Source organism: Gadus morhua, chromosome 5 (genome assembly GCF_902167405.1).
Source record: "Gadus morhua chromosome 5, gadMor3.0, whole genome shotgun sequence".
Classification (NCBI taxonomy): Eukaryota; Metazoa; Chordata; class Actinopteri; order Gadiformes; family Gadidae; genus Gadus; species Gadus morhua.
In genome coordinates this window covers 10,926,187-10,938,712 of record NC_044052.1, presented here as the reverse complement: position 1 = coordinate 10,938,712, position 12,526 = coordinate 10,926,187, and the positions used below count along the sequence as shown (strand labels likewise).

At 46.3% G+C, this 12,526-nt stretch overlaps 1 protein-coding gene across 4 annotated transcripts in view; it reads left to right on the top strand.

The window, feature by feature from the left end:
- LOC115544307 (regulator of G-protein signaling 6) overlaps window positions 1-7,124 on the top strand; it is a 37,732-nt gene extending 30,608 nt beyond the window's left edge. For 2 of the 4 annotated variants that reach the window (XM_030357179.1, XM_030357180.1), the window contains exons 7-17: window positions 280-344; window positions 1,753-1,829; window positions 2,780-2,861; window positions 3,313-3,387; window positions 3,702-3,803; window positions 3,984-4,156; window positions 4,386-4,511; window positions 5,135-5,321; window positions 5,858-5,947; window positions 6,587-6,649; window positions 7,004-7,124. In XM_030357179.1, the coding sequence (XP_030213039.1) occupies window positions 280-344; window positions 1,753-1,829; window positions 2,780-2,861; window positions 3,313-3,387; window positions 3,702-3,803; window positions 3,984-4,156; window positions 4,386-4,511; window positions 5,135-5,321; window positions 5,858-5,947; window positions 6,587-6,649; window positions 7,004-7,054 (1,091 nt within the window). In that variant the 3' untranslated portion in view covers window positions 7,055-7,124. The remainder of the gene's footprint in view (window positions 1-279; window positions 345-1,752; window positions 1,830-2,779; window positions 2,862-3,312; window positions 3,388-3,701; window positions 3,804-3,983; window positions 4,157-4,385; window positions 4,512-5,134; window positions 5,322-5,857; window positions 5,948-6,586; window positions 6,650-7,003) is intronic. The other 2 variants (XM_030357181.1, XM_030357183.1) reach the window with 2 other exon arrangements.
- Window positions 7,125-12,526: the final 5,402 nt, after the last annotated feature.

Genomic DNA, 12,526 nt, shown 5'->3' with positions numbered 1-12,526 from the left:
GAGGAGAACATTTTTGTTGCATGAAGTTATACCTTATAGCACTCCATCCCAAACGACCAGTATCACCAGTGAACCGTTCTCTTCGTCACGATTGTAAACATCTATAACTTGACTTTATGACTTCATATGCACCCGTCGACTCTCTTTTCTTTTTAGGCTTTTCCCTAAACGGTTTATTTCAATTCTTCATCTCTCTCTCTCTCTCTCTCTCTCTCTCTCTCTCTCTCTCTCTCTCTCTCTCTCTCTCTCTCTCTCTCTCTCTCTCTCTCTCTCTTCTAGCCATCTACCTGTGCAAGCGCACCATGCAGAATAAAGCCAGGCTGGAGCTAGCAGACTATGAAGCTGTAAGTACACACTGTTATATTAGCCTATAAATGTTCCGCCCACTGAGCAGCTAATTACATATTCTCACCTTCTATTGCTGACCTTGGCTGACTCAGAATATTTCTGTTGTGTTTTTTTTTTATGAGGAAATATGTTGCCGGGACGATGAAAGTTGCTATGTACCCCATGATTAAATTCGATAATTAAATCACCACACTTCACACACCAGACACACACACACACATTCAAACACACATACCCACATTAAAACGCACAAAGACGCACACATTCAAACACAAACTTATTAAAACTCACACACACACACACATTCAAACACACACACAAACACACACACACAAACGGATGCACACACAAACATACACACACACACACACACACGCACACAAAGACACACACACACAGCCTTTTGTCAGGAAACAAATACTTTTTCTGGAGTGCCACAGTATGTGCCATGATTGTCTCCTCTGCACACAAGGTAAACCGGGAACATCTTGGAATTTGCATATGAATAGGGAATAGGGAATTATCAACCCGCTATTTTAAATTTTCACATTTTACTACCCCCGGCTTGTACTTCCCCCTCATTGTAGGACGGTCTATCTAAATCTATTGTACTTTATTATTCTCCGCTCGGCAGCAGAGGCGTTCTCTCCGTGTTATTTGGGTCATTACAGGGCCCAGGGCCTCATTCCTCTGTCTGTTCCGCGCCTGGTAGCTGGCCTGATGGAGCGATGGAGGGCTCCTCTGCTTCATAACGAGGTCATGTGTCTTTGACAGCTGCTCGTTAAGGGCCGGCTTCTCCAAGGCACGCCTTGGTGCGCACACAATCAACTGATTCTCAATCGTTACTCTGATTGCATCAACTGGTAGAGGACAGTTTTTCTTTCACTCAGTGCTCCTTCAGTCTTTAGGTTTTATCCAGGGTACCCCGGAGGATAAGGGGGGTTCTCTCATGCCCATAGCCAGCTATGAGGTTTGGGTCATTATTCCTAGTGATAAAATAGAAATGTGTACCTAAATTCAACTGTATACAAAATCGGCGGTTGAGAACCTCTCAGAGATGAGTAAATGCCCTATTCACTTGAGACTGGTTATTTTGTGTCCGCCGTGTGAGACACTTGTTTTTGCGTGCCTGCGCGAGGTTCTCTGGTAGGGAGTGATGGCGTTATGTACGGGGCCCAGATAAAACCACGGTAGAAAGTGCCACAGAAGAGCTTTCAGTGCGTTTGCTGAAGGGCCCGGGGAGGTGTGTCTGTCAGGGTGTCTGAGCACGCTGACTCACCGCACCCGGACGCCCACATCTCCACCAGTGAGGCATTTAATCGTCTGAGGGATAAAAATAACCTTGAACCTCAAAATATTCTGATCCCCTTGACATGAAATGCCGCGCCTGATTGGCTGGACCAGGAGAACCTCGCCAGACTTCAGAGAGCCTTCGCCCGAAAGTGGGAATTCATCTTCATGCAAGCCGAGGCCCAAGTGAAGTGAGTGAAACGTGTAAATGGGCACGAAAAAGCACCAAGAAAATACATTTTGTTCTGAATATGAGATGTGCTCATCTACATGTCTACACGGTTGGAATGCATGCAAAAAATTAGGGCTTTGGTTCTTCCTGCGTTCACATTTGTGTCCAAAGAGAGGTCCTGCATGGCACACATGATTAGAATTGTTTCTCAGGCCTTAATCCATGCCCTCATGCTAACAATGTGTTTAATTTCGGCATATGCTAGACACCACCACAGCAAACATGCTAGCCTGATTAATTCCATCTATGTAACCCCGCCACCTAGTGGTGATTATGGGGGAGTACAACGGTCCACACTGTTGTTATGGGAAAAAGCAAAACCACAGAAAACAGATTTTCTCTCCCCCATCTAGCTAGGAAACGTTTAAAGTCAGAGTGAGTAAATAGAAAACGCTGCATGTCCAAGTGGGTAGGACAGCACACACACACACACACACACACACACACACACACACACACACACACACACACACACACACACACACACACACACACACACACACACACACACACACACACACACACACACACACACACACACACACACACACACTTGCAGCATAAAGTAGGCCATGTGAGCACCGATCACAAAATGTCAGTTATGCAAGAGCTGAGTCCTACCAGTGACCAGCAAGCATTGCTTGGCAAAGTAAAAACGTCAGGTCAAAGCCTTAGCCGGGGATTTTAACTCTGGCACACACACTCACATGTTTCCTGCTTGTGTGTGTGTGTGTGTGTGTGTGTGTGTGTGTGTGTGTGTGTGTGTGTGTGTGTGTGTGTGTGTGTGTGTGTGTGTGTGTGTGTGTGTGTGTGTGTGTGTGCGTGCGTGCGTGCGTGCGTGCGCGCGCGCGTGTATATGATTGTTTCTCTCGAAAATGTTAACCTATTTGAAATGTATATCCTACTCAGAATCGACAGGAAGAAAGACAAAGCTGAAAGGAAGATCCTGGACAGCCAGGAGAGAGCATTCTGGGATGTCCATCGCCCAGTGGTGAGTAGAGAGAGAGAGAGAGAGAGAGAGAGAGAGAGAGAGAGAGAGAGAGAGAGAGAGAGAGAGAGAGAGAGAGAGAGAGAGAGAGAGAGAGAGAGAGAGAGAGAGAGAGAGAGAGAGAGAGAGAGAGAGAGAGAGAGAGAGAGAGAGAGAGAGAGCTGAGCAGGCTAGAACAAAGGCACAGGTGTGGTATTGATGTAAAAATGCAGAGGTGGGCAAGAGGAGAAAGAAGGGTGCCAAAAAAAAGCAGCGATGGACAGCTGGGAAGAGAGTGTTTGTGTTGCAAGCCCAGTAAAATCCCTTGAACAAGAGTAGTCAGCTTGATAAAATAGGGATTTGTCATCCAACGGATGGCCCGTTTTGACGTCAATAACCAGATTGGGTGTCAGGTTGCCTGCACAAAACCCTGCTCCCTGACCCAGAAACACACTTAGCATGTCCTTTTCCACAGCCAGGCTGTGTCAACACCACAGAGATGGACATTCGCAAGTGTCGGCGAGAGAGGAATCCACACAGGGTAAAGAAGGTGAGGCTACCATGTCCTTATTAACACTGTTTTGAGACACAAGGGAAGACCTTTTATATTAAGTTCAAACCTCATGACAATACTTATTTATAATGCATTTCATAAACAATGCATTCAAACCCTTATGAATGCATGTATAACAACTACTGTTGTTATACTTCAGTAGTAATTATTATCATGAAATGTACACAAATGTACAAATATAAGCTAGTGACATAGACATATATATCATGTGTCTATGATATATATGTGTACCAACACACGCACGCACGCACACAAACATATTTTTTTATAAAGTTTTTCCTCTGCTGCAGTCCGTGTACGGAGTGTCGGACGAGAACCAGAGCCAGCCCAGTCCGGCCCACATCCCCTCGCAGCCCACTCGGAAGCCCACCAAAGAGGACGTTCAGAAGGAGGTAACCTTCTCCCTCCGCTGGAGCACTGACCTGTCATCTCTGAGACGCCCGCTGCTGCCGCCGCCCTCATCCATCACGCCTGACACCTCTGAGATACCGTCTGATGAGCCTTCCCCTTATTTAGCTTTTCCATTACACTCGATTTACCCCCTCTCTCCTCTCCCTCTCCCTCTCCTTCAGATCACCTTCCTCAACATCCAGCTGGACAGGCACTGTCTCAAGGTGTCCAAGGTGGCCGACAGTCTCATGGGCTACACGGAGCAGTTCCAGGAGTACGACCCCTTCGTGTCCCTCACCGAGCCCTCCAACCCCTGGATCAGCGACGACTCCTCCTTCTGGGACCTGGAGGCCAGGTGAGGTTCTGGGGCTGAGGAGCGTGTGGGCTGACCAGGTGTGAAAAGCTGGGGGGTCTACTGTATGTAGAACATCTTAGGCTGATGGCGTTTTTCGGTCTTAGTGTTGTGATAACAGGATGGATGGCACGCCGCTAATGACCAACAGGGAACAAGGCACATTTAGGGTTTTGTACATGGTAACAGGTCTTTTCTGCTCCTTACTTCTGGTTCATCTCTCCTCCAACAGCAAGGACCCCAGCCAGCAGCGGGTGAAGAGGTGGGGCTTCTCCATGGAGGAGGCACTCAAGGACCCAGTGGGGCGGGACCAGTTCCTGAAGTTCCTGGAGTCAGAGTTCAGCTCAGAGAACCTCAGGTGAGCCCCGTTCCACACAAGCACGCACGCACACACCTGTGGGATCGGCTTAGATCCGTTTGACCGAGTGTGAGTGTGAGGGTGTCCCTGAGCAAGGCACCTAATCGTAACTGCTCCTGACAAGGTGCCTTTCACCTTGCATGGTTGGCTCCGCTATCGGTGAGCGAATTGTGTGAATGAACTCGCTTTGGTCGCTTTGGATGAAAGCGTCTGCTAGATGCCCTAAACGTAAACACACTCTCCGACTGTACACTCTGGACCCCACTGACGAGCTGACCTGCAGATGTTTCTCAGGCTCAGTGAGAGCGTTCTTACCTAACCTCAGGATGTAAATATAATGCATACTTATTTTCTTTTACGCCACCCATGCTAACAGGCAACCGCTCATGCCTGGATCGGACATATTCCGTCATTCTGCCCTGTGTCCCTTCATGCTATTACTGTCGACGTCCATACTCTGCCCTATTACAATGCAATTTGCACTTTGCCCTCACACGATTTATGAAGCGTTGGTCTCATTTGATCTCATCTGCTTAAGCCGGGTAGAGGCAGCGGGGGGCCCGGCGGGGGCTGGTAGTATGATGGGTGATGCTTATTGGCCGTGTGGGGCGGCCTGTGCCCAGGTTCTGGTTGGCGGTGCAGGAGCTGAAGCGCCGACCCCTGCAGGAGGTGGCCTCGCGGGCCCAGGAGATCTGGCAGGAGTTCCTGGCCGAGGGCGCCCCCAGCTCCATCAACCTGGACTCCCACAGCTACGAGCGCACCAGCCAGAACCTCAAGGACCCCGGCCGCTACAGCTTCGAGGACGCACAGGTGCACAGCGCCTGACCGCCAGCCGTCGGGGCCATATGGGGAAAACGTACCGACGCACACACGCACACACACACACACACACACGAGCGCCAGACAGCTAGCTGTCAGGGCGAAATGGGACAAATGTACCGAGGCACACACATGCGCTCACACACACTCACATTCACACAAACACGCTTGCCAGCACAGACACACACACACACAGATACACATACACGTACACATTCCCACGCGTTTGCAGAAGATAGGTTGTGTAAGGTAACACACACACATCCGGTCCTGTTTGTTTATATTCTGTGGCTGTTTACCCTTGTTCCATGGTTCGAGATTAACCATACACACACATACACACAGGGTGAGAACGTGAGCTAAGAGAGATAGATGCAGAAATATGAACTCGTATTTTCCCATTTTAATATTATATAAACTCTCTCATTGACGTTCTCTCCGTCTTTCCTTGTTTTCCTCGGAAAACCCTGAGGCTGACACGGGCGTGCGCACACACACTCATGCCCCCTTCCCTCTTTCTATTCCAGGAGCACATCTTTAAGCTAATGAAAAGTGACAGCTATGCACGCTTCTTGCGATCCAACATCTACCAAGACCTCCTGCTCGCCAGGAAAAAGGTACTTTACCGTTACGCTGCACTCACTCTATTCTGTTCTACCTCTCATTATTCTGCACAAACCTTTTACACTCCGCTTCCCTGTCTGACTCCGACTTAATCCTGCTGTCAAAACAATCAAGGGGGAAACTTAAATGCACTTAAGGGTCAATAGATTGAGCCCTCTCTGTATGCAGTGCTCCATGCCGTCAGAATTGATCATTCTATAGTACCAGGTTACGGTACACCCTAACCCCTGTAAGGAATAAACGGTTAGGCGTTGCTGTGCTATGTGCTAGCTTTTGCTTTGTATCACATCTACCTCTGTCCTCCCCCGCCTTCATGCCTTTGCCTGTCCCTGTTTGCACCCCTAACCCCACCCTACTCCTCCTCCACCCTACACTCCACCCCTACCGGCTGGCCTCACCCCTCCACCCTCCACTCTGTCCCTCCTAACCTCTATTCACCCTCTCTCTCTCTGTCTCTGTCTCTCTCTAAATATATATACACACATATATATATGAAACAACCAACCACCCAACCTACTCCTTTGACAACCATGACTTGATCCTGCCTCCCTGACTCCATCCACCCATCCATCACCCCCAACAACCCCCCCCCCCCCCCCCCCCCCCCCCCCCCCCCCCCACCTCGCTCACAGCAGCAGCCGGCCGACACAGAGCAGGGCCGCCGCACCTCCCTAGAGAAGTTCACCCGCAGTGTGGTAAGTCCCTCCTCCTGGGCGGCGTGGCTGTTCACCCGCTCATCACAGACCACGCTGGCCTCCTCTTCCTCCTCCTCTTCCTCCTCCCCCTCCACCTCCTCCTAGCTCCGGCCGGTGTTTACGCTCATGTCCTGTGTCCATCCCGGCGTCACCGGTGGCTTGTGTCCGTCGTCGTGCATGCTGAGAGGACGTGTGTGTGTGTGTGTGTGTGTGTGTGTGTGTGTGTTCCCCGACCTCATTCATCGCCCGGGTTGTGTTGTTTCTCCCACCTGGATCCGGACGCCTCCGTTCCCTCCGTCACCCGTCGGCCCTCTCCTCTCCTCTCCCCCCCCCCCCCCCCCCCCACCCCCCCAGGGCAAGTCGTTGACGGGGAAGCGTCTGACGGGCCTGATGCAGTCGTCCTGACACAGCCGGGGCCGGAGGGGGGCGGGCGGCCCCCCGCCGACGGGTCACCGCTGCCGGATGTCCGGGGGGCGAGGGGGGCCGGGGGCGGGGGGGCGGGGGAGCAGAGAGATGACGGAGCCGGGCCGGGCAGGACTGCTGCTGGGGCTGCTGTGGTTGTGCCGGGGGTCTTTCCCGCGTGACGACAAGGCGGCCTACTACTGCTGCTGCTCTGGGGGGACGGCAGGAGTGGTGCTGGTGGTGCTGGGGGTGCACCACCCGAGGCAGAACCACGTCGCGGGACGATGCCGGCACGGTGTGTGGCCTCATGACACATCGGGGTCAAGCACATCCACGTTTATGAGAGCTTCCCCCCCTGGCCCAGGTGGGCCCGCGTGCGGACCCCATGGGGCGTCGTCACTGAGTCGGCGCTGAGCGAGCTAGTCATTTCAAAACTGTTTAACGTCACTCCCTGTGTGGGATTTTTGTTTTCTCCTGGGAAATTATAAGCACATCTCCGGTAGCACAACGATAGTCACGCACACGTTTGATGTCCGATTGAGCAATGTCATATAGTGGTTTAACGGAAAGGTAACGATATCCAAAGAGCAAAGTAGAAAAGACGCAAAGAGGGGTTTACTTTTAACATGGCTTATGTCAGGAAGGCAGCAAGCAATAATGAATAGGCCTACAGGGCGCCATTTTGATTTGGTATCCGTCGGAAGCCGTTTTATATCCCTGTGTTTATCATGTTTCCTATAAAGCACATCACATGAAGGCACAGCTACAGGGGCAAATTGGTCAGCTTTCGTTTGCTCCTTTTCAACTGTCGCAGTCTATTTCTGAAATAGGATTTTTAAAGGTTTTCATTTTCCATGCTTCATGACATTCCAAAATCTGGGAAAAGGGCTTAATGTAGCATTTACGATGCGTTGCATGTTTTTCCTGAAAACGTAGACAATTTTAAACAAGAAAAACCTTTCCTCTTATCAATAGTTGTGTAATAAAATTGTGGCACAATTGGCCCTAAAAACAAACTGCCATTTGCTATTTCGAAGATAATAGTGGAATTCAGAGTTTACATAAGATAACATCGGTTTTATAGACAGTTTCATTCCTGATGTTCGAAACAAAATTATTTCCTACTTTATTATACTACGATGAGTTGACAACAATCACTGTCAAGCATCTATACAAGAAGTCCAAATTATATTTGAGCTCCAAGTTCAGTTAAATAAGTTGCCTTTAAGACAGCACCATCTAGGGGTAATGAAGTGTAAAATCAAGGCCTTGGTGACCGCAAAAGTTTAAGATACATGTTCAAAGAGTGGAAATACATGATCTACTGCCTATTGAGGGAGAGTCTGGTTTTGTTGAGCAGCTTTGTTATTGCATGATTGCAGGATTATATAACACATTTTTTTGTCAAAATTATGACTAATTGAGGGGTGGGGAAAAGTGGGTTAACTCTCTGTTTGAATATCTTCTTGGTAAAACCGCATGTCGAAGAAGAGTTAAAAAGCCGCACGGAAAAATCAGGAGGAGAAAAAAATCCAAGTCCAAGAGAAAGAGACGACACAGGGAAAAGGCCTTTGCATTCAATAAGGCAGCAACATTTGATAAATGCAGGTAGAAACCAAGTTGTAGAGAGAAAAACAGACATCAGCCTAACGAGACCATAACTTCAGCCTCATCTTTACCTTAACCCTCGACTTCTCTTTCTTTTCAAGAAGTTCCCAGACTACTGGAGAGATTTTGATTTCCCAGCTCCATCATGGGGCCACGTCGTAAACTGCCAGCTAGTTCTCCAGTGACTTGCTCACACGGCTGAATGTGTGTATTATGTACTCCAGACTATATTTTTTCTAGTATGCGCAATGCACTGTTCGGGCCATGTTGACCGCCGTTATATTCATGAATGATCAGAGTAGAGAAGCCTTCATTTCATCAAATCAAAAATAATGAACATTATGCTGAATATTATTCTCTGCACACACAATTCAACTATCTAAAGAATGCATTTGTCTATGTGAGTGGGCTCTAGAGTGAACATTCTTGTTTTTATTTGAAGGCACACGGGCACATTACTATGCATGTAATATATCCAGGGCATTTGTGCTTCTAGAATTATGATTTGTTCATTCAAAAAGGTGAACTACTGGCACTACAAAGACCCAAGCACCTGTTTATTATGGGTACCAAATAAAATCGATGGACCTGTATGCCCCCGTTACAGCCTCTGTGTGTTCCTTGCTCTGTTTAGACCTGTATGGTGTGTGTGTGTGTGTGCGTGTGCGTGTGTGTGTGTGTGTGTGTGTGTGTGTGTGTGTGTGTGTGTGTGTGTGTGTGTGTGTGTGTGTGTGTGTGTGTGTGTGTGTGTGTGTGTGTGTGTGTGTGTGTGCTCACCATGATACGTAGCCGTCAATTACTGTGTGCAACACATCACAAACAATGGGCGTCAGACGTAGTGCAATCTAATTTGGTTAGCCAGTGCGCAGTGGCGGCTGGCGATCAAACATGTTGGTGGGGCACAGTAATAGACAGGGGTTCTGAGGTCACCGTCCCGTTCCCCCCCATAATTTTTTTTGAATTCAATAGATTTGATTTCCTGTATTCTGGTGCATTTTGGGGATGGCCACTACTACTATTTACCTACTTTTCATTCAGATTCATAGCCTACATCCTGACTTGCAGCCCAGGGCCTGGACAAGCCTACACTGCATATACAGACCTACTTCATGGCCATTCCACCAGCCATTGCTATTTGACCCATTGTTGTTATTCTGATATTGAGACAAATCATGATCACTGTCCTATAGAAGAACCAGGCTGTTCAATGGGACTCAGCTCCCAGTTCCTCTAACGGTCTTCGATTCAAGGAAACAGGATTTATTTTTAATAAGAATACAGAAAAGTTAGGAAAAAAAAGTGTTGAAATCATTGAACTGATCAAAGTTAAATCATGAAATTAATCCAACGCGTGTTTAACAAACACTATATGTAGCTTATACACCAAAGGGTTATGGCATGTGTTGGAGACATGCACGCTCTATTTTCGTAAAAAGTTTGCTTAAAAAATAAATAAGAGACTGACCATATTTTGATGTTTCAGGACTCGCTTTCTTTCTCAAGGATTCTCCTTGTTTCCTGGTTTACATTTCAAACACCAGTCCTTTCTCTCAATTTTCTATGATCAGAATTCAAACTTGCTCAGGGTGGAAAAAAAAAAGAATTATGAAGATGAGGTGTAGACGAAGCCTCTATTGTGCTTTTTATTCAGTGAACCCCCGAACTTAAAGTGTAAATTTGTCCTCTGCTGAACACAGAGAACATTCAGTGAACCCGCTGAGTCGTTTTTAACCAAATAGAAAAACAGTCCCTCACATGTACACAATAAACTCAAGGACTCAAACAATAGAAGAACAGTCCCTTACATTAACAAAATAAACACAATGACTCAAACAATAGAAGAACAGTCCCTTACATGAACACAATAAACACAAGGACACAAACAATAGAAGCAGCAGACATGTTATTTAAACCCATATTGTAATTATGTCATGCATTTAAAAATTTTAGGTCATATATAATATATCCTCTGATCTTCTGAAACTCTGATCTTCTGAACCTATGAACTTCTGAACTCACTGTCTGGTGCCGCAGGGAGAGCTTGTGATTTTCAATCCGGAGACTGGGGCTTAAGACCTGGGAATGTCAATGGCATTGTGTTAAATTAAGTCTATTATTTCTAAGTCTGCTGAATTGTAAAGGGAATTAGATCTTCCGGGAATCTCTAGGCGGCGTCTTGGTGGTGCAGCGGTAAGAGTGTTGGCTAACACTCTGTAGACTCAGGTTCGAGTCCCCGCTCACACGGCCACCAAGAAGGGGGTACCCCCATCAGGTACCCCAATGTGTCTGCAGATCCCCCCCTACCCACGTTGGGGTACCTGTTGGGGTACCCCCAACAGGTACCCCAACGTGTCTGCAGAATGTGACGTCACCCGTCATGTCATCTCTGTAAACAATTGTTGTTGCGCAGCATTTATTATGACGTCATTATATAGACTCTCTCTCAGCACCCCCCCCTCGGACTGACTTCCCGCGTCCCTGGTGTTACCTCCTATGTTTTATTCGATACATTTCGACACTGTTACCCCTTATGGGTTTTTCATGACGACAGATAAAAAACGACAGTGTTACCCTTTACGTTTCATTTGATCAAAACGACAGTGTTACCCCTTATGTTCTTTTCCCATGATGACTGATGAAAAACAACAGTGTTACCACTGATATTTTATTTGACAAGGACCTTTTTTTTTTTTTTCAAATATGTTTTCTTTCATGACGACCAATAAAATACCAGTGTTACCCCTTATGTTTTTTTTCATGACGACCAATAAAAAACAACTGTGTTACCCCTTATGTTTTTTTCATGACGACCAAAAAAAACAACCGTGTAACCCCCTTTATGTTTTTTTTCATGACGACCAATAAAAAACAACAGTGTTACCCCTTGTGGTTTTTTTCATGACGACCAAAGGAAAACAAAAGTGTTACCCCCTATGTTTTCTTTGATAAATATCGACAGTGTTACCCCTTATGTTTTTTTTCACGACGACTAATAAAAAACAACAGTGTTACCCCTTATGTTTTTTTTCATGACGACCAATAAAAAACAAGTGTTACCCCTTATGTTTTTTTTAATGACGACCAATAAAAAACAACAGTGTTACCCCTTATGTTTTTTTTCATGACGACCATAAAAAACAACAGTGTTACCCCTTGTGGTTTTTTTCATGACGACCAAAGAGAATCATCAATCATCAATAAAGCGGATATACATGACATTAAAATGTATGTGTGTATTTCAATTATTTTCCTTATGGTTTTTTTCATGACGACCAATAAAAAACAACAGTGTTACCCCTTGTGGTTTTTTTCATGACGACCAAAGAAAAACAAAACTGTTACCCGCTATGTTTTCTTTGATAAATATCGACAGTGTTACCCCTTATGTTTTTTTTCACGACGACTAATAAAAAACAACAGTGTTACCCCTTATGTTTTTTTTCATGACGACCAATAAAAAACAAGTGTTACCCCTTATGTTTTTTTTAATGACGACCAATAAAAAACAACAGTGTTACCCCTTATGTTTTTTTTCATGACGACCATAAAAAACAACAGTGTTACCCCTTGTGGTTTTTTTCATGACGACCAAAGAGAATCATCAATCATCAATAAAGCGGATATACATGACATTAAAATGTATGTGTGTATTTCAATTATTTTCCTTATGGTTTTTTTCATGACGACCAATAAAAAACACCAGTGTTACCCCTTATGTTTTTTTTCATGACGACCAATAAAAAACAACAGTGTTACCCCTTATGTTTTTTTTCATGACGACCAATTAAAAACGACAGTGTTACCCCTTATGTTTTTTTTCATGACGACCAATAAAAAACGACAGTGTTACCCCATATGTTTTTTTTT